At 43.1% G+C, this 21,159-nt stretch overlaps 1 protein-coding gene across 1 annotated transcript in view; it reads right to left on the bottom strand.

Annotated features, from left to right (window-relative positions):
- Positions 1 to 19,411: 19,411 nt before the first annotated feature.
- The window catches only part of lmo1 (LIM domain only 1), a 29,061-nt gene continuing 27,313 nt past the window's right edge, over positions 19,412 to 21,159 (bottom strand). The window contains exon 4 of the mRNA XM_053635127.1: positions 19,412 to 19,664. Coding sequence (XP_053491102.1) covers positions 19,559 to 19,664 — 106 coding nt within the window. The 3' untranslated portion in view covers positions 19,412 to 19,558. The remainder of the gene's footprint in view (positions 19,665 to 21,159) is intronic.

Below are 21,159 nucleotides of genomic sequence, written 5' to 3'. Positions count from 1 at the left end.
ATCGACGGCTGCAAGCAGCTTTCTGAGAAGGCAGGTTGTGAAAAACCCTCGAGTGACTGCAAAAGACCTGCAGCGAGACCTAAGGCGCGTACTAAACGCAGAAGGTTTCCATGCCAGAACTCCAAGACGTTCACCGCTACTGACCCAAAAGCACAAGAAAATTTGCTCAAAATCATATAAATAATCCACAGAAGGTTTGGGATTCTGTTCTGTGGAGCGATGAAACAAAACTGGAACTTTTCAGCACGATGGATCAGCGGTATGTCTGGAGGAAGAAGAATGAAGAAAGAACACTCTGTCCACAGTCGAGCATGGTGGAGGCTCGGTGATGCTCTGGGGCTGCTTTGCATCCTCTGGCACTGGAAACCTGGAGCGTGTGGAAGGAGAGATGGATTCATTGAAGTATCAGGAAATCCTAGGAGAAAACATCATGCCATCTGTGAGGAAACTGAAGCTTGGTCGTCATCAGACCTTCCAACAGGACAACGATCCCAAGCGTACCTCAAATTCCACCAAGGCTTGGTTGCAGAAGAGGTCCTGGAAGATTCTACAGGGCCATCACAGTCACCTGACTTATAGAAAATCTCTGGTGGGATGTGAAGAAGGCGGTTGCAGCACGCAAACCCAAGAATATTACTGACCTGGAGGCCATTGCTCATGAGGAACGGGAGAAGATTCCTCAGGAACGCTGCAAAAATCTGCATCTCGTCTGCAGCAGGTCATAACAGCAAAAGGAGCTCTACTTAATGGTAAATGGTCTGCACTTATATAGTGCTTTTCTCCAAAATGCTTTACACTGTGTCTCATTCACCCACCCACACACACACACCCACACACACACACACCAATGGTAGCAGAGCTGTCATGCAAGGCACTAACTTGCCATCGGAGCAACTTGGGGTTCAGTGTCTTGCCCAAGGACACTTTGGTATGTGGAGTCACGTGATCCGGGAATCGAACCACCAGCCCTATGATTAGTGGACAACCCGCTCTACCACCTGAGACACAGCCGCCCCACTAAGTACTAAAGATGCTCGCCATGAAGGGGGTGAATAATTTTGAGACTGGAGAAATCGTTATAAGTTGCATTTTCAGTAGAATTTGGGGAAACCACTCGAAGCATTTGTTGTGCTGAACTATTTCAGTTGCTTTTGCTCGATTTGTTCCTCACAAACAGCTGAAAGTCTGTAGATTTTGACAATAAACCTGATTTGCAATAGGAGTTGAATAATTTTGATTGCAATTGTATATACAAAGATAAAGATTTATAAAGGAAGGTTTATTATTATTAGCTATGTGGAGCGTCCGCTGTGCATCTCCCCGTGAATGAGCCGTTGCTATAGAAACGATAGCGTATTAGAACGAGCGCGTTAATTGAATATAAAGCTGTGATGTGAAGCTGCGCTACTGTCAGAGCTGCTGTTAGAGAAAACTACTCAACACCTTCTGACCAATCACAATCCACACGATGCGGTGTAATAAATCCGAAACAATGCTTTAGTAAAAACCTTGAGGATCATTAAAGCTTCATCGGATAATGACGCGTTCTTAGGTTCTACTTGGAACCGTTTCTGATAGGAAGAACTCCTAATCATCTAAGACTGTAACTTGTTAGTTGATGATGGATCTGTTCGTCATCATCACTGCTACCTGAAAAGACTTGATTTCTTTTTTCCGATGGTTCTGCTACAGTATTAAACGCTGTTTTTCCTGGCTGCTGTGAATCTGCTGTATAAATATGCTCTTCGCAGCTGTTCTCTGGTGGTGAACTGAAGAATAAACACATGGAGTCTGAGACCGATCTGTTTCTCCCATATCTCATTTCTGAAGCTGTAGCAGCCCATTTCAATTCCAGCACAGCGGCGGTGACTTCACTGGTCACTGCGGTGCCAAACGGCTCCCCGTCGTTGTTTTTCTTATTTCATTTCACTAAGCTGCCTGAGCGTGAGGTCGAACAGAAATCTCCTCTAAGTCCCTCGCCCTTCCACATAACCGAGATGCTCTCCGTCTCGATAAAGCATGGAAAGATTGAATTTTTACAAGCGGCCAAAAAAAAGATAATTCAGTTTGAAATAATCTTCTGTCGCGCAGTGAACGGTGTCAATAAACAAGAATGTTTAGAAGAAAACGCTCCTGTTTTTATCTTGGCAAAAAATCCATAACATCTTACCTTCGAGCACAGAGCCAAGACGCTTTTATGCTCTGAGATTTTCATGCAGGAAAAGCCGAGACCCTTTCTGACGTGCGGAGATGCTTCCTCTCAAGAATAATGTTTATTTTGGAGATATTTTAGAAGATATAAAGGCAGGTGTAATGGGAAATGATCGTGATGTCTGATCTCACAGAGAACTTTATCATCACAACAATAATCTGAGGAAGGAGACACACACAACATTTATTTATTTATCCATCTGTTTCTTTAAAAAAACAGCGTTTATTCTTTTTTGTCTTCATGGTAAAACGATATCTTGTAGCAGGCAAATAAATTGCACAGAATAGCTTTGTAGAAAAAAACCCCATATTTTTGTTATGGTTTAAAAATAGCTCATTTTTCTTCGCAGTGTTTTCAGATGCTCCTGATATTTTTGGTGTCTCTTCTATAGCAGACCACGCTGCAGAAATATCTCAGAGTTTCACAGGAATCTCTGAAGTCCAGTGTCTTCAGGTTGGTTTATGAATTAAAACGTTTGATCTGATTCCCGGGATTCGACAAAACTACTGTATTATCATAATACCCAGGCGGAGTACTGTACACATGTCTAAGGATATAAACATCTCATCTTGAGACGTAAACACACACATGATGGGGAAGTGTGTTTATTTAACTGAAGTTTTACTTAAATTTGTTACACACCGCGGTGAAACAGCCCCTCGGTCCACATCCTAAAGACGGGAACTAATCAATCGTGGTTTTATTCTGATTTCTTTTTAATAGGCTGTCAGATCACCTTTCCAAATAAAACACCAACCATTTGAGAATAGTGGAGCTATCACACTGTGGTTAGAGGGCAGAAACGGTGACAATGATCCCAATTAGCCCAATTATTTCCTCCTGTTAATTCATCTAGGAAAAAAAAAGAAAAGAAAAAAAGTCAGTGTATTAGATTTCACGTTACATCAAATAATTTTTCCTCTTCTTTATACGGTGAAAGTTCTTTAAGTGTACTTCATAACGTGGTGTTTTTTTTTTTTGTATAGGAAGGGTTCTTAGTTCCTAGTTTTGAACTTTCTTCTATGTGGAACCTGTAAGGGTTCTCCAGAACTTATAAGGGTTCCTTTTCTTGAGAGTGTATGTAGGATGTACATGGGTAGTGCGGTGGTACAGATGCTAGCGTTCCCGTCTCACAGTTCTACGTCCGATTCTGAGCTCGGGGTACCGTCCGTGTGGAGTTCCACATGTTCTACGTCTATGTGGGGTTCCTCCTGATTCTCCGGATTCGTTCCCCCTTCCCAAAAATATTCCAATATATGGATTAACGAAGCTCGACTGCCCCGATGTGAGAATGCGTGTGAATGGAATCCTGCAGCGTCCTGGCATTCCATCCAGGGTGTATTCCCACCTCACCCCCAGTGTTCCCGGGAACAACTCCAGATCCAGCACCACTCTGACAGGGATCCAGCGCTTACTGAAGATTGTTAAATAAATATGAACTATAAAAGACCTCATTTTTACAGAATGACCTGCGAATGATTGATTACTGCATTTCCGTCCTCTCGTTTTTAGTGCTTTCTCAGTTTGTGTCTCTTGAGGAACCCTTAAGTGTCTATATAGAACCTGTTCAGAACAACATCGTGTTTCCTTTTCCAAGCAGAACCTTTTTGGAAAGTTTGGAACCCATAACTATCCAAAAAACTGTAGTTGCTGTTTTGTTGAAGCCACGCCCCTCACAAGTATTTGTGACATGAGGAGATTTCAGTCATACTCTACTCTTAGACCGTCCTCTGAATCTCCTTCACATCAGAGCTGACGTATTATTATACCCTGACCTTTTGATTTTCATCTGGAATTTGATTGGCTGAATGGTTGGCTCATCTGGAATTTGATTGGCTGAATGGTTGGCTCATCTGGAATTTGATTGGCTGGCTCTCAGCTCCTCATGCTCTTTATAACTGGAGCTGAGGAGCTCCTTCTGCACTGGACATGTTGAACACTCATGTTAAATAAATCCTCGTTTGCGGAAGGCTGCAGTGAGCAGGTCCGACAGAGAGACAAATAATAAAATGAAAACTTGACTGTCTGGCTGCTAAACGCGCTGTAGAGTTTTTGAGAGATTTTGATGTTTCGGCTGTGAATCTCCTTAAAACAGCGGCGCTCGGAATCAGCCTTCGCTTCGTCTCCCTTCGTCTTCAACTTGAAATACGAGCAAGAGCAAACAAATGGCCTAAACAAAACGATATATTCCACATATCAATTACACTAAATGCCTTGGTGTGTGTACTTCAGCGTCTCAGACACACACCGGTTACACCGCACACACACACTGCAGCCAGGCGATAATGGCGTGGCATTGTTCTCCACCATCTGGAGCGCTGATAAGCCTGGTCTGTGCGTGCTCGATAATCAGCGTCGGTGGAGGAAAAAGCCGGTGTTAAACATTTCCTCAACCCGTGAAAAAGGTTCCATTAAGTCCACTGACCCCAATTGAATATTAATGAGCTAATTAACAGATTTATTGTTCTATGCAATTTCTGGAGGGGACTATTATATCTTTTTTTTTTTTTTTTTCAAGTGCTATTATTTTTTCTAATTATTTTTTGCACTTTGTATAATTGAATCTTTGTAGCTGCAAGCATCCTTGGCAAACAAGGAACAGAAATTTTGCGTGTGCTTTTTCTTCTTCTGTTCTCTTGTGGTTCTTTTTTCCTTTTTCCCACAACAACAAAAGTGGATTTTTTATGGCAATGTGTTAGTAATTAGGATTTTTCTCTGCCCATCGTCATGAGTGGAGACATGCACATTTCATTTTTAAAAGGCCTCTGATTTCCATCTCTCTCTCTCTCTCTCTCTCTCTCTCTCTCTCTCTCTCTCTCACACACACACACACACACACACACACACATGGGGTGAGGTGTTGGATTACAAAACAGTAATCAGCGAGGTTACAGTCGGCTGCGTCACTGCGAGGGCCTGCGCAGGCTTTAAATGAGTAGTGACAGCTGCAGCTGATAGATAGTATAATCACCTGATGAAGAGGACACAATGGAGCAGAACTCTCAATGGGCAGCGTGAATGTGAGTGCTGCGAGTACTGGAGAAGCTGCCATGCTAAGAAAGGTTACCTTGAAAGGAATAAACGCAATTAGGAAGGGAAAAGATAAACAACAGCGACGCAGGCCGCTCTCTGGGATCTCCAGTCGCGTTTCCACCGCGGTGTTCGAGCGGTGAAGTCGTAACCGTACCATTATCGGGGACATGTTTGTCCGTGACTAGGTGGTGCTTTTAGCTGGAGAAAAAAAACAGCACTTACAATAATTCAGACGTCACGCTATATTTTGATGTTTTGATAAATGATGAAAGATTGAAATTTCCCCCACTTCTTTTATCCTGTAATTCTAATGAATCAATTTAAACCACACCTGACCAGGAGCCATTCGCATAATCAGTAAATTTAGATAAGACATGCGCGCATCTGCTGGAAAGATTAAATAAAGAATCGTCGCGCGATGATAACCTTCTGATAACTGCAATATAATTATTATTGCATTATTATTTTTTCTTCCTATCTGCAACTTTACCTAATTCTATTTATGTCCAGAATCCAATTCCTCCCAAAGAGAATCATCCGTTTCTGCTCGGGCTACTCCACCGATATAACGCAGAATAATGAACTCATTTTGCTGTTGTATGGAAATTGGGTCTCATTACAATAATTTTGCCTGATACACAAGCCACTCGATATTAAGAGCAAGGCCCTACAGTCATACAGTGGGTTATTATGCTATACATCACAAACTGCATTAGGCTTATAAAACCTGTCACCGGAAAGGTTGGAAAGTTTCGGCGCCCACAGCCACACGGGTTCATATATCTCCCACAGAGAGGAGCCCACAATGCATCAGGCCTGTTCAGGCTGCTTACAGAAAGCAATTTTCTGCAGGGTTATGTGTTTTAATTTTTTTTTGTTTGTTTTGGGGTTTTTTTGTTTAGTCTATATGGCATTTTTTTTTTGGCAGAAATTAAGATGTCATCCAAGTCGAGACTTATTATGTAATTAAAAAAACCCTCTGAGTGAAATGAAATTTAGAAAAGTCTGGATGACTTTATGAAATAAAAAAAAAAAACCCTCTGTAGATATTGCATCATGTCTAACTCATCTGTCTGACTCAACTGCAGTTCATTTCGCACTTAACAGCACATTTCCAGGAGATTTTTGGTATGTTTTTCAGCTTAATCTCTGAAAGAACAGCGTTCATTATTCACGCGAGCTCAACAACGCTGTGCACGTGCGTGTAGCTCTGAGCTTGAAAACAGATGCCAGGCTTCAATGGGAACTGTAATGTGGCATTATTTTAATTGCTTCATTTCCATGGAGCAAGCTGCTGGCTTCTTGACAGTTTGTCAGAGTTCTTAGTAAAGAAGGAAGGAGGGAGGTTCGGAGAGCGATGCATCTGCTAGTCATGTGAGATCCCGTGAAGGAGGGGTCAATAGATGCAGTCGTAATTGCCCCAGCTTGCAGGAGGAGCACGTATTTAGCGTGTCAAAGAGGGACTACTGAAGCCCGAGCTGGGTTAGCAGGGGTTTGGAGACCAAGCGACAAAAGTGGTGGAATTGTTTTGGCAAGCTGTGTGTCAGAGGGGACGCACGATACTGAAAGAGACACTTTTTACCCAGCAGTCAAATAGGATTCAACAATCACCACACACCTGCGTTAGAAAGGTGATCTTTCTGAACACTCAGTTACAATCTGCATCCTGCTTTTCTCCTCGATACATAACTTTAACACCCAGTATGGTGAGATCTGTCCAGAGATTATACTGGACATGGATTTATTTATTTTCAGTAAGTGCTTTATCCCGGTCAGGAGCATGTTGGATCCGGAGTCTATCCCGTGACCACTGGGTGTGAGGTGGGAATACGCCCTGGATGGTACACCAGTTCATTACAGGATACGACTCAGACATTCACACTTAGAGGCACTGTAGAGCAGCAGTCCACCTGCTGGCAGACAGTTACCCAGGCTCAGGATTAACCCGGGAACCCTGGAGCTGGGAAGAAGCAATGCTAACCTCTGTACCTGTTGAACTAAATGTTACAACCCCAATTCCGAAAAAGTTGGGACAGTATGGAAAATACTAATAAAAACAAAGAGGAGTGATTTGTAAATGTACTTTGACTTGCATATAAAGACAGGGTATTTGGTGTTTTATGTAATCAACTGCATAGTTTTTTGAAGATAAATGTTTATTTTGAAATTGATGCATGCCACACATTCCAAAAAAGTTGGGACAGGGGGAATTTAGGACGAATAGCGATGTGAGAAGTTGAAATAAGAAGGTGATGTGAAACAGGTGAGGCGATCGTCTAATCATAGTATATAAGGAGCCTCCAGAAAACGCCTAGTCCTTCAAGAGCAAGGATAGGTCGAGGCTCGCACGTCTGCTAACAGATGCATCAGAGAATAATCCAACACTCTGAGAACAACATTCCCCAAAGACAGCTCGGTAGGATTTTGGGCATTTCAGCTTCTACAGTGTACAATATAATTAAAAGATTCAGAGAATCCGGTCAAATCTCGGTACGTAAAGGGCGAGGCCGAAAACCACTTCTGAAAGCGCGTGATCTCTGATCCCTCAGACGTCACTGTCTTAAAAACCCTCATGAGTCTGTAATGAGATCCTGACATGGGCTCAGGAATACTTTGGTAAACCTTTGTCAGCCGACACCATTCGCCGCTGCATCCACAGATGCAAGTTAAGGCTTTACTATGCAAAGCAGAAGCCGTACATCAACACTGTCCAGAAGCTCCACCCACTTCTCTGGTCTCGGTCTCATCTGAGATGGACAGTACCACAGTGGAATCATGTTTTGTGGTCTGACAAGTCGACGTTTCAAAAAGATTTTGGAGAAAACAGCCGTCATGTTCTCCGGGCCAAAGAGGAAAAGGACCGTCTGAGCTGTTATCAGCGTCAGGTCCAAAAGCTAGCAACTGTCATGGTATGGGGGCGTGTCAGTGGACATGGTATGGGGGCGTGTCAGTGGGCATGGCATGGGTAACATGCAACATATTCTGCCATCCAGAGCAGGACAACTCCAAACCACATTCTGCCCGGATTACAAGCGCACGGTTGCGTGAGCAGAGCGTCCGGGTGCGAGCATGGCCTGCTGCAGTCCTGACCCGTCTCCCATTGAGAACGTGTGGTGCATTATGAAGGACAAAATAAGGCGATGAAGGCCCTGTACAGTCAATCAGCTGAAGAAATGCATAATGGATGAAGGGGGAAATTCTGCTTGTTAAACTTAACCAACTGGTGTCTTCACTCAGCGTCCAAACGCTTAAGAATGTTATTATTAAATATCAAAAATAAATAAAATTCACAATGTGAAACATCAAATAATGTGTTAATAATGTGTTTTCAGTATAGTACAGCGTGAACTGAATTTTCAAATGACACTTTTTTTTTTTCCATTTTCCCACTGTCCCAACTTTTTTGGAATTGGGCTTGTACATAATGTACTGAAAATACGATAATTATAACTGAGGCAGTGTAATGAGGATTACAGCCGAGACTCTCTTACAGAGCTGGATGTTTTCCATTATACAGATTAACAGAGTTTTTATTTAGAGATACAGTACTGTCTCTGTGGAAGAAGCTGGCCCTGAGCCTGCTGGTTCTGGTATGAACATTCCTGGATCTCCTCCTGGAAGCAAGGAACAGTTTGTGACTGGGATGGATGGAGTCCCTGATGATGTTACATCTCCTGTGGTAAAGATGACTGTGTGAAGAAGTTCCCCGTTGCTTCGGTCCTTCCACTAGCTTCCTGTAGCTGCTGCATCAGATTTAAAACACTGACGCTTGCCTACAAAGCCAAAAACAGCACTTATCACACCCTGTACTGCCCCACGCTCCCTCCACATTAGCACTGCTTGACTGGTCCCACCATCTCTCAGGGTACAAGGAAGGCATACATCAAGACTCTTCTTTGTTCTGGCACATAGGTGGTGGAATGAACTTCCCCTAAATGTCTGAACAGCCTGGCAGTCTTCAAAAAACACCTAAAGACCTACCTCTTTCTGAAGTACTCAAATTAGCACTTTAACTAAAAAGAAATGGTGTTGTCTGTGTGCTTTTATTACTATATTACCTCCCCAACAGAGTTTTTAGATTGCTGATGTTCTTACTCTGTGACCCAGCGAACCAGAATCCGGATGTGTTGATTGAGACTTCAAAGCACTTCTGTAAGTCGCTCTGGATAAGGGCGTAAATAAATGTAAATGTAAATGATGTTCAATGGCTTCAGGTTGAGCACCAGTGATATGTTGGGCGGTTTTCACCATCCTTTGCAGGGCTTTTTTTGGACCCTGTGGAGCTGCCATACCACACTGTGATGGAGCTGGTCAGGATGCTTTCAGTGGTGAAACAGCGATAGAAACTTGATAAGATCTGGGGAGACAGATGAACTTTCTTCAGTCGTAAAGATGCTGTTGCGCCTTTCTAACTGGAATTGAAGTGTAATGGTGCCAGGACAGATCCTCAGAGATGTGGACACCCAGGAACTTGAAACTGGAGATATGCTCTACTTCAGTCCCACTGATGTAGATGGGAGAGCATCTGCTGCTTTTAGATTTCTGGAAGTCCACAATGAGCTCATTGGTCTTCTCAGTGTTAAGGGTGAGGTTGTTGGCAGAACGCCATGTTGCTAGACTTTGGATCTCCTCTCTGTAGGCAGATTCATCATTGTTGTTGATGTGACCTACCACTGTGGTATCATCTGCATACTTGATGATGTTGGAGTTATGCAGAGGCACGCAGTCATGGGTAAACAGGGAGTAAAGCAATGGACTCAGCACACAACCCTGTGGGTCACCAGCATTCCAGATGAGGGTAGAGGACATGTGATTGCCCAACCTAACAGACTGAGGTCTATTGGTTAGGAAGTCCAGAATCTGACTGCATATGGAGTTGCTAATGCCCAGGTCATTGAGCTTGGTGATCAGTTTGGTGGAGATGACGGTGTTAAATGCAGAGCTAAAGTGCACAGACAGCATACTCATGTACGTGGTGGTGAATTAAGAGCAGTGGAGATGGCATCTTCTGTTGACTTTTTCAGGTGGTAGGCAAACAGGTGTTAGACCAGTGTAGGTGGTAGGCCCACTGTGAGGTCAAAGCATTGTCTCTTGCTTTCAGCAGTAGGCGGACCCCAAATTTCATCCTCGGCTTCTGATTAGGAAAGGTTTGAGGGTTGTGACATTTTCTATACACGTGGTAATATAATCCAGGACATAAGATGTGTAAGTGTTCAGATCTGTGTGCGAGCCCACGGTGGCCTGTGGGGCAAACGTACTCCACTCAGTATCTTGAAACTGGTGTTGTAGTGAGGAGACCGCCCCCTCTGGCCCACCTTCACTCTCCTCACTGATGGTTTCACATGGTTGATGAGTGGCATGTACTTGGGTAGCATGACCAAAGAGAGGTGATCAGACGGACCCACATGGGGGAGTGGAATGGGCTTGTATGCCTCAGCAATGTTCATGTAAACATGGTCCAGAGTGATAGAGAGATAGAGATAGACTCCACCTCCACCTTCACCCTGATAAACAGCCTACTGAAGATGAATGAATGTTGTGCTTGATGTGAATATAACTGTGTCCATACTCAAAGTGCCGTTTTAACCTTTAAAGGTCTGTGATGGTGTCTGACTGTCTATTGTGTCTTACATATTGTTGAATAATTTAGTAATTATTGGTCATACTTTGAGACATACTTTAAACTGTGTCTTGTCACAGAGATCAAAGACTTAACAGGAACAAAATCATGATTGTAAATTCAAGTGTAGCTTCACAGTTGAGCAGTTTGCAGTCGCTCCACAAATACAAATGACATGGATTTATTTGCGGTTTGATTTTTAAGGCTGAATTTGGTTGAACAATAAACAGCAGGTCCACAGCTTTCAAACAATAAAACTAGATGTTAAAATTGGCAAAAAAAAAAAAAATAGTCCCAGCCACTGAGTGTTAAAGTCTGAAGTATGAACGTGTAAAAGCTGCGCTCTATTCCCAACTGGTTGCACATTTTTCTTTTCCTTGTTCACCGTTGTCCGTTCCTGCATTCTGCACATTTTCATAAGTTGATAACCGAAGCTCGGGAGAACGCCTGCTCAGTGAATCAAACATAAATTATACATCTCCAACATTTTCCTTTCCACGGTATTAAATTCCATAAATCTGAAGGGCCGAGTCTTGTCAGCGAGCGTCCGGTCTCTGAGATGTAGTCGCTGGAAATTGATGTTGAGGAGAAGGAGGAGATCTTTGTTCTTCTGAGGTTCATCTTTAGAACACATGGGCTGTGTCAGAGCTGACTGAATTATGACAGTGTTATTAAAAATGCCATTTGGATGCTCGGTGTGTTCACAACCGTGGATTCAGGGTGTAACCTTTCAATAAGAGACCTGTACAAGACAGACGAAGAGCTCATTTCTCATAATTAACCTAAAATGGAACATATCATTGCACAATCGTTTTATTTTAAAGCAATCACAGTGTAATTTCCATACGATTATGAATTTGGTTAGTGACCATACTGGGTGTCTAATGAGAACCTTATTAATTTGCAGCAAGGACAGACTCAGCTTCACAGCTCCTTATTAGCATTCCTTCTTTGCCCTTTTCCTAATTTTTTGCTAATCTTTTGCAGTTCTAGGATTGAAGCCTGTACAAAGCCATTTAAAATGTCAGATATTGAGGTGCATGCAGTAAGGATGGCAGAAAGAGGAGATGAGCTCTTCCTCCATCAGTCATGCTCTCTCCTCAGCACATGCCCAACATCCCGGGGATCCGGCCGGCGTTGCAGCTCGGGCCTCTATTGAATTGAATGGTCCACAGATTACTCCATTATTTCTCTATAGCGGCACTGCACAGTAGACTAAAGGCCCATTATCTGAGTGACTGAGACCATCGGAACTTATTACATGTGTGACCTTTAAAAGCCTTTTCGCTGTGATGGATCTCAGGTGAGAATTTACTGGAATCAATTTTTTATCTCGTGGCACAAGGGAGGGCGCAAAAATGAAACGAGCTGGCGAATGGCCCTGGTCCTGAGTGGAACATTCACTTAGAAGAAGAATCCAGCATGCCAGCTAGACATGGACAGGATTTATAAAATGCCTCAGATGCCTCTATGCCTCTTCTCAGAAACAAATTAAAGAAACTTTCAACTGGAGAAGTTTCCTGAGCATCGTGCTTAATGAAGCTCAAAATACAAAGATGCTGCTCGTTCCCTAAAGGTTCACATCAAAAGGTGCATCTCACTTTTAATCGGTTTAAACGCAGATGGCAGCCTGCCTCCATTAATTAATCATATATGAAGCATGTTGTACCTGCTAGTGGAAAGTGTGTCAATTCTACAGAGATCTCATTTGGATTTCAGGCTACGTTAGTGTTCACCACCTGAAAACCTGATAGATTAAACAACACTGAATTTTGTTCTTTGTGCTAGAAGGACCAGGTGTGTTTATACAGGTAAACACAACTGTACGCACTAGCTGTTATTGAGGCATTGTGTAGCCTGTAAATGTTCTGTCCCTGTCCTCTTCACTGACTTCACGTCTCACTTCCAGTCTGACTTGGATAACGTTACTCATGCTGAAGTCGGCTGTGGAATTTTCAATCCAGTTTTGCTTTCTTACGCAAGAATCTCTCATCATAAGAATTCTTTGGTTGTGAGTCGCGTTCAGCGGCGTTAAACACGTGACGTGGTGTGATTTAGTGCCACTGCGACCGAAGTCGGGCTGAGACTGTGTGTTTAATAGACATCCTCAGAAGCTGGTAGATGGGACCCAGTAATGTTCTGGGATCTGTTGAGATCCTGCAGCAGAGGACACCAGCGGGCATCAACGAGAGAAGAAATAAAGCAGGACTGGATGTAGGAACGTGGGATCAGCACCGGGTCGAGAGACAGCTGTTGGAGCAACTCGAGGTTCCTCGAGTCAGAAACCTACAGCCACTGGTGTTCGTTCTTAATGAGGGAAGTCGGTTTGGCAGACAAAGAAACGTCCTCTGAGATGTCTCCGATTCCACCATTACTCTCCTAATAAATGTTCTGCTTCCAGTAAATTGATTCATCACGCTCTGGAATCAGCCAGGTCACTCTCGAGAGCTCTGTCGAATGCAGTCTAGAACCTCTGTTCACTTCAGTGTTATTTACACAGAGCTTTTAACAATAGACCTCGTCACAGCACAGCTTTACAGGAACCTGGATGTAGATTTAGAGCCCTAACGACAGCAGACAGTGGGATTATATCCGTATTCACCGCGGAGCAATTCCGTCACACACGCGGGCCCTGCAGGTTCTTCATCTGGACTTGGAGTCCACTGTCTGTTTGTTTTGTGTGGTGGAAGCCATTTAAAGTTTGTTCATCTGGTTAGTGTGTGTGTGTGTGTGTGTGTGTGTGTGTGTCATCCCTCAGCATGGGAGAGTTTGTGCTGTTCATTGACACACGTATTGACTGAAACGTCAGAAACCGAAGGAGGAGCTGTTGGAGTGATGGAGCCCGGGGTGATGGAGTACATTGTTTGTGCATTAATAAATCTGCAGTTAAATGATTGTTGTGTCAGAGCGGCGCGCTCAGTCGAAACGCAAACACGCAATCATACGCCATCTTCATAATAGCTCAGAACGCTAGCTCCATATGGCCGGGGACGGAGTTACGCCGCAGGTTTGGGGTCAGAAAACCAGGAAAGTTTTTCCTGTTAGTGAGCGTGATGTCTGATCCGGGACCAGGATCAGGTGGGTCTGACGTCACAGACGTGATTTTCCGCAGAGCGTATTATCGGATAAGGGGGTGTAATGTCTCGCAAGAGGCCTTCCTTTCAGAGCGGAGCTCACGTTGCACTCAGGATTCTATCAGTAGTTAGAGCAGGAGAGGACTGCATCAGCCTGGAGAGAAACTCAATCAGCAGTAATATATACACTGCACCCCGAATCCACTCTCTATAGCCAACAAGGTGATTTTCTCTCTCTCTCTCTGTTGCTCTCTCACTCTCTCTCTCTCACTCTATCGCTCTCGCTCTCTCTTTGTGCTTTCTTTATGAGAAAGAGAAAATTGCACATCTAATGAAATCCAATTTTATATTTCATTCGGAGGAGCACAATAAACAAAAAAAAAACAAGCAGTAAATAAGCTTTTCAAAAAGCTGATTACCAAAGCAATTTATTGCCAAGTACAGGGCCGTGGCAAAGCATCGGATGGGGCTGGAGATCATACAGAGGGTGTTTGGGGGGGGTCTAAATCTTTCTCTCTTTTTCTCTCTCCTAGGCTTTTTGGCTGCTGTATCATTATTGTGTGTGTGTGTGTGTGTGTGTGTGTGTGTGTGTGTGTGTGTGTTGGAGGAAAATACAGGCTTTTGTGAAGAGCCAATCTGATCAACTTATTTTAACATAATTCTGCCATCTACAGCTTGGAAAGGATAAAAGCGAGGTTTGTGATTGAGGTCATCCGTGCATCCATTAGGCCGCTTTATGAGGTGAGATTCAAGGCTCCTTCATTACCTCGGCCTCTCCTCATTGTTCTGATCTCAGGCCCTCTCCATCCCAAGGCTGACTCAAATAATGACATGTTCCAGCCACAATGGAATCAATGTTTTCTCTGGTTTCTCTATTTCTTCCACAAGCGATGCTGAAAAACACGTACACCTCGGAGTGTGTGAATAAATGAACCTCTCCTTATCCTCCCAACTATAATAATAATAATAATAATAATAATAATAATAATAATAATTATTATTATTCTGAGCTGAAAAAGATCATTATATTGCAGTGTGTGTGTGGTGTGTGTGTGGTGTGTGTAGTGTGTGTGTAGTGTGTGTGTACAGATTCAGCTCAGAAGCTGTCATTCATAAGCGTTTCATTATGGGTGTTTTGTTTGGAGACGCTCTTTTGATTGAAAATTGCCCTCGTTGTCTGTTTGAATGGACGACATGTAGTGCGCTTTCCCCCTTCGTGTTTTAGAACTCAACTTTATGATGGTTTTTCCTCGTAGAAAAACTCATTTTTGTTTGTCATCAGCATTCTAAATAGTGCCCACCGAGCTTGAAAGGCAGGCAGATTGGAAAATGAGGAGGAGGGGAGGCTGCATAATGTTAGTGGAAATAAATTGCACCGGCGAACGCCATAGGAAAAGTGCAGCGTGCAGATTATTCACAGTTATATAATGCGCGGGGAGAGAAGCAGGCGCTTCTCATTTTGGCCACTTATCCCTCATTGTGGAGAGACTGCATATTTCATTGCTGGTGCAGCGGCTTAGAGGATAGATTTCAAAGCAGCAAATAAAAAATTGGCTAAACTTCCAAAATTAGCACTTCAAAGTCAAACATGATTTTCAGTGAGGGAAGGAGGTGTGTGACTGTGAAAGTGTAAGTGTGTGTGTGTGTGTGTGTGTGTGTGTGTGTGTGTGTGTGTGTGTGTGTGTGTGGTGGGGGCTAATGCACAGAACCACCCTGTGCAGACCTTAAAACCAATTTCTAGGCAAATTGGTTTAATTTAAGAATGAGATGACAGAATGAGCAGAACGCTGTTAAAGCGACTTTATGCTTCCGCAGGCAGATTTTTTTTTCAGCTCTCTGGCAGAACTGCCTTTTAGGACGTCTTCTCAGACCAACCTTCTGTAATGTAAGCAGAATTAATATGTTTCTGAATGCAAATGACCTCAAAATTAGTGACCGGTCAGCTCCATAATTATTGGCACCCTTGGTGGGAAACAAAAAAGTCTTTGCGTTTATGTTTACAGTAATTAGCTGAATCTCAGAATTGACTGGAGCAGATTTACTCTAATAAAATACAAAACCTTTATCAATAACTTTATAAATCTTTAACAAAACCACATCATTTCTAAACATCAGAACGGTACATGTGGAAATTCTGGATTGTGATTGGGTCAGAAGGTGTTGAGTGATTTTCCATAACTGACAGGAGCGCAGGTTTATATTCATGCACTATCGTTTCCATAGCAACGGCTCGCTCACAGGGACGTGTACAGCGAGCGCGGCGTTTAATATTCGAACGGACTTTTATGTAACGTGTACGGAAGGAGTCTCCAGTGCCAGCGCTCAGCGGTGAAGCGACAGTTTATAGCTGCTGTGATGTAAGCGACAACAGGAACGAACAATAAATGTAACTATAATCGTATAAAAAGTACGACGCGTCGTTCTTTAATAAACACGTTTGTATTTGTCGGTACGTTGCTGTGGTGTAAGAGGAATAAAACACAGCTTCCTGAGTTTCCTGTTACAGGAAAATAATCCATTTCAGGGTGGTAACAGTAACCCGGCTTCATCTAACACACACACACACACACACACACACACACACACACACACACACACACACGTTTATTGCTTACATATTATTTATTTCAATGTTAGGAAGATTAGGATCTACAGTGTGATCAGAGACACCTGAGTCGAACTTTTGTTCACCTTAATGGTACCCTGAGTGTGTGTGTGTGTGTGTGTGTGTGTGTGAGAGAGAGAGAGAGAGAGAGAGAGCGCGAGAGAGCTGACGTCTTTTCCTCATTATTTCTTCCAGAAAATGAGCAATCAGCCGTCCTGCATGCAGCATGATTGTGTCTCTCTGTAAATCAATCCAGGAGATGTAATTAAAATGTACTCTTATGTGGTGTAATTGCTGTCTCACTAATCCTTTATTTGCACACCTGCCTGCGAGTTGGAATTTTTAATGAATTTATAATTAATGCACATTGTACACTTGATTTATTTGTTAGCAAATGATGTGGCTGGTCCACTTCCTGCTGGAGAAAACGCCGCTCGCTGAATGTCACATCTCGCCCACAGTGCTGCTGCTGCACTCCCTGTAATTTTAGGAAGGAAATTAGACACTGTGTGTGTGTGTGTGTGTGTGTGTGTGTGTGTGTGTGTGTGTGTAACCTGTGCTGAACAGAAAAAGGTCAGTGTGCATGTGTTGGCCATGTGCACTTGTAAGATGAAGGTTTAAAAGTTTACGGCAATTTGTTCAGCAGTTTAATAATGTTGGCTTAATTACAGGTCAAAGGTCAAGTTCACTTAATTCATGGTCTGGCACGATGCATGTCAGTTTGTAGTTACGCAATTGCGATATATAAAGTATTGGCACCCTTCTACCTCATTCATCAATGATAAGGGACCACCACTGAGCAGATTATTATTATTATTATTTGGGTGGAGGTTCATTCTCAGTACAACAGTGAGACTGCTGTAGCTGATCCACTCGTACCTACTCCACACACACACACACACACACACACACACACACACACACACACACACACACACACAATGATATAAGTGTTACTGCTGTACTCAGCTGTGATGGATTGGTACCCCATCCAGGGTGTACCCTGCCTTGTGCCCCATGCTCCCTGGGATAGGCTCCAGGTTCCTCACGACCCTGTAGGACAAGCGGTGTAGAAGATGGATGGATGGATGGATGGATGGATGGATGGATGGATGCTGTACTGAGAATAAACCTCCAACTGAATAACAGTGGTCCTGCCTTGATGGAGAGGATGGAGGGATGCCAATACTTTAGGCAGAGGACTGAATGGACTTCTGTACACCTACAGAGTGACCTGTGTGTTGGATTGAGTGGATCAGGTGATGTGTATCTCTATGCAAAGTAAATAATTTTTCCTGGAATTTACAAAGACACGAACAAGCGGCGAATATAAAACCCAGTAAAAGTACAACACGACCGCATCGTCTTCTCTTCTCTTCTCTTCTTTTCTCTTCTCTTCTTTTCTCTTCTTTTCTCTTCTCTTCTCTTCTCTTCTTTTCACTTCTCTTCTCTTCTCTTCACTTCTCTTCTCTTCTCTTCTTTTCTCTTCTTTTCTTTTCTCTTCACTTCTCTTCTCTTCTTTTCTCTTCACTTCTCTTCTCTTCTCTTCTTTTCTCTTCTTTTCTTTTCTCTTCACTTCTCTTCTCTTCTCTTCTTTTCTCTTCACTTCTCTTCTCTTCTTTTCTCTTCTCTTCTTTTCACTTCTTTTCTCTTCTCTTCTTTTCACTTCTCTTCTTTTCTCTTCTTTTCTCTTCTCTTCTCTTCTCTTCTCTTCTCTTCTTTTCTCTTCTCTTCTTTTCTAACTTTAAGAGCACTTCCTGAGGAAGAACAAAAACTTGGTCTTGAAGATGGTGTTTGCTCTTTTTTTCTTTTTAATTAATTGATGTCCTTTTAAGTCTGAAGCAGCTTTGAAAGCTTTGTGAGAAAAAAGAAACTTCAGTCTGAATGGCATGAAAGCCTCCATGTAGTGAAACTATGAGGCAGAGTTTGACGTTACGTCGTGTTCTTTAACTAAATATCGGAGGCCTGTAACTGAAGTACCGATATGCCGACGCCCCCGACCGATTCTCTCGCCTTTATGAATGAAAGTAATTTGTTTAAACGGCAGCGTCTCGGTGAAGCGGCTCTCCTGCGGCTCCTGGAACACAGACACACCAGCAACAGATCAAAATAAAGTCATGTGACGGAAGATTGTGTCGTCTCCATCACAACGCTTTAACTGCACTTCTTTTGTACATTTTTAACACATGGCTCTTATTAATCAGATCTGAAATACGCTGATATCCGAGCCAAATCCCGCCCGGAATCAGACGGAGAGCCGCGTGACGCGTGACTTCACCAGGAGCTCGGAGCGTCAAGATCAGCTGGAGACGTGAAGTCATTACTTTATTCCGACATTAAACCCTGTTTAATTCATCTTTAAGCACGTCTCTCTGTCTGTCCGTCGTACAGGATCTGCTCCGGGTCCGAGTCGGATTTGTTTATTCATTTTTTAAAAAAATCTAATTTCCTTTTTTTTTCATAAACTCTCCCAAAAATTCTGAAGCTTCATTCCGAAGCGAGCTGCGTAATTCCTGACACGCCGCCGTGGACCGGCAGCCTCTTGTACTTCCAATAAACTCAAAAATACAAAGTTTGAACATTTAAGAATCGTGTTTTGTTCTTTAATTCACACTAGTAATAAAACTGCATTACAATTTCATAAAATAAATGTTCCAGTTTATATATATATACAGAAAAAAAACCAGACTGTACATCACCCTCCTTCTTACCATCCTAATCGTGAGGAACGAGGAATAAAAGAAATAACATCACAAAAACCCATACAGGCGATACAGTGCTCAGCGACGCAGAGGCACGACTGTACATCAGAACTTATCAATGCTCAGAGTCGGGAAGAGTCAAAAAGTAGAACATTTACACTGGAGTCCTGAAGGACCGACGAGGGCTTCTCTTACTGTAAAAAGTATTGCAGACAGACATGCCTCCCTCTCTCTCTCTGTGTGTGTGTGTGTGTGTGTGTGTGTGTGTGTGTGTGTGTGTGTGTGTGTGCTGCTGCCTCCATCAGGTTGGCGTTATTGGACCTGCGTCTCGAAGCTGCCGTTGAGCTGGCCCTCCTCATAGTCCATCTGACACAGGATCATGTTGTTCTTTAGGAAAAACTTGTCGCCTACGCAGAACCTGCAAAAAAAAAATCACCCATAAGCGCAGCAGTGAGTAAACCACGTCTGATCCGAGTGCAGCTCAGAGTCGGGACCGCTTTCGCTGTTTCTGCGCCGAGAGTTTGCATTAAAGTCTATTTTCCTATCGCTCACTGAGAGCGTGTCCTGAATCGTGTCTGACTCACTGCTCTGAACACATTCCGGCTCTGCTTTTGTCTTTAGCCGCTTGTTCGCGATCCCTGTGATGTGGCATGAAGGTGTAACTTCAAATGCAGGCGGTTTTTACTCAACTGGACTGGCACAAAATAAAACTCACACCACCGCAACTAGCCAAAGGGAACGCGAAATCCTGCCTCTGAGTCAGTCTGTGCCAAGACAGAACACGAAATCTCTCCAAATTTTTTCCCTGAAATTGTCCAGCAATTAAAAAGCTTCCTGAAACCTTCCTCTGGTGTACACGGTGCTTTTCCCTCGCTGATATTTGCATATAAAAGCTACACAGATGGCAGCGCGAGGCGTGATAAGACCCCAGCCTGTGGCATCAGCGCTTATCAATCAGTGCCACGCTAATTTACCGGGTTGGCACCGGGGCCAGGAGCGGCACAGCACGAGTCGGGTTCCTGCCATCAGCAAACGCTGCGGCGCTGAGACGCGGTTCTGTGTTTATTTCAGCCTCCATGCTGAGGGAAAGTGTGCTGATTTCAACGCTGTGCTAAAATTTTAAGAGTTATAATGATTTCAAAACAGTTCCAGAAAAAACGAAACATTAAAACACGGCACTGAATTTTTACAATTTCTGTGATTTAAACTTTCACCTTTTCACAACGTCTCGAATTCACTCTGCTTCATGGAAATGTGCACGTTTCTGTTTTAAAGAATAAACCAGTAAACACGCTCGTCATTCAGCACACTGCGTTTAAGACGACCATCTCAGGAGTTCTCAAACTTTTTACACCACTTTAACTGTAAAAAAAACAACAAAAAAACCCAAACAAACACTACTCGGCGCTCCTCAGTACCGGTGTGTACTTTTCAAATTATACACACGGTAATATTTCAGAAATGTTCTGCCGTTAAAACAGAGAACCCACTTTTATTAAAAATGTCACTAACTTCCTGTTAATATTAATTATAGGCAGATTACCTGTGGTAATATTTACACCGCTGCACCAGTCAGTAAATTAGAAAGAAGAACAGCTCAGATCTCTGGGTTTTGTTTCACCAACCTGACTCTGAGGACACTGGGATTAAAACCTCAGAAGCTCACACACATTTTACAGAATAAACCCCATCCCCCGTGTGTTCTGATGTTCTAACAGTCCTGAAAACGCAATCCGGGTTCCCTTCACCCTTTTTCAGTGCCAGGTTTCAGGAAGAACATCACGGTCAGCTTCACTCTCCTCTGCTCCTCAGGAAGGTTCTGAGGGTTTTCAGTCCCGATGACCTTTTGATACATTTTTATCATTAAACCTAGCTTGATATCCAGCGTAAAACAGATCATTTTGCTCTTGTCG

The sequence above is a fragment of the Ictalurus furcatus genome, chromosome 10, assembly GCF_023375685.1.
Source record: "Ictalurus furcatus strain D&B chromosome 10, Billie_1.0, whole genome shotgun sequence".
Lineage (NCBI taxonomy): Eukaryota > Metazoa > Chordata > Actinopteri > Siluriformes > Ictaluridae > Ictalurus > Ictalurus furcatus.
This window is presented reverse-complemented; position numbering and strand designations above follow the sequence as displayed.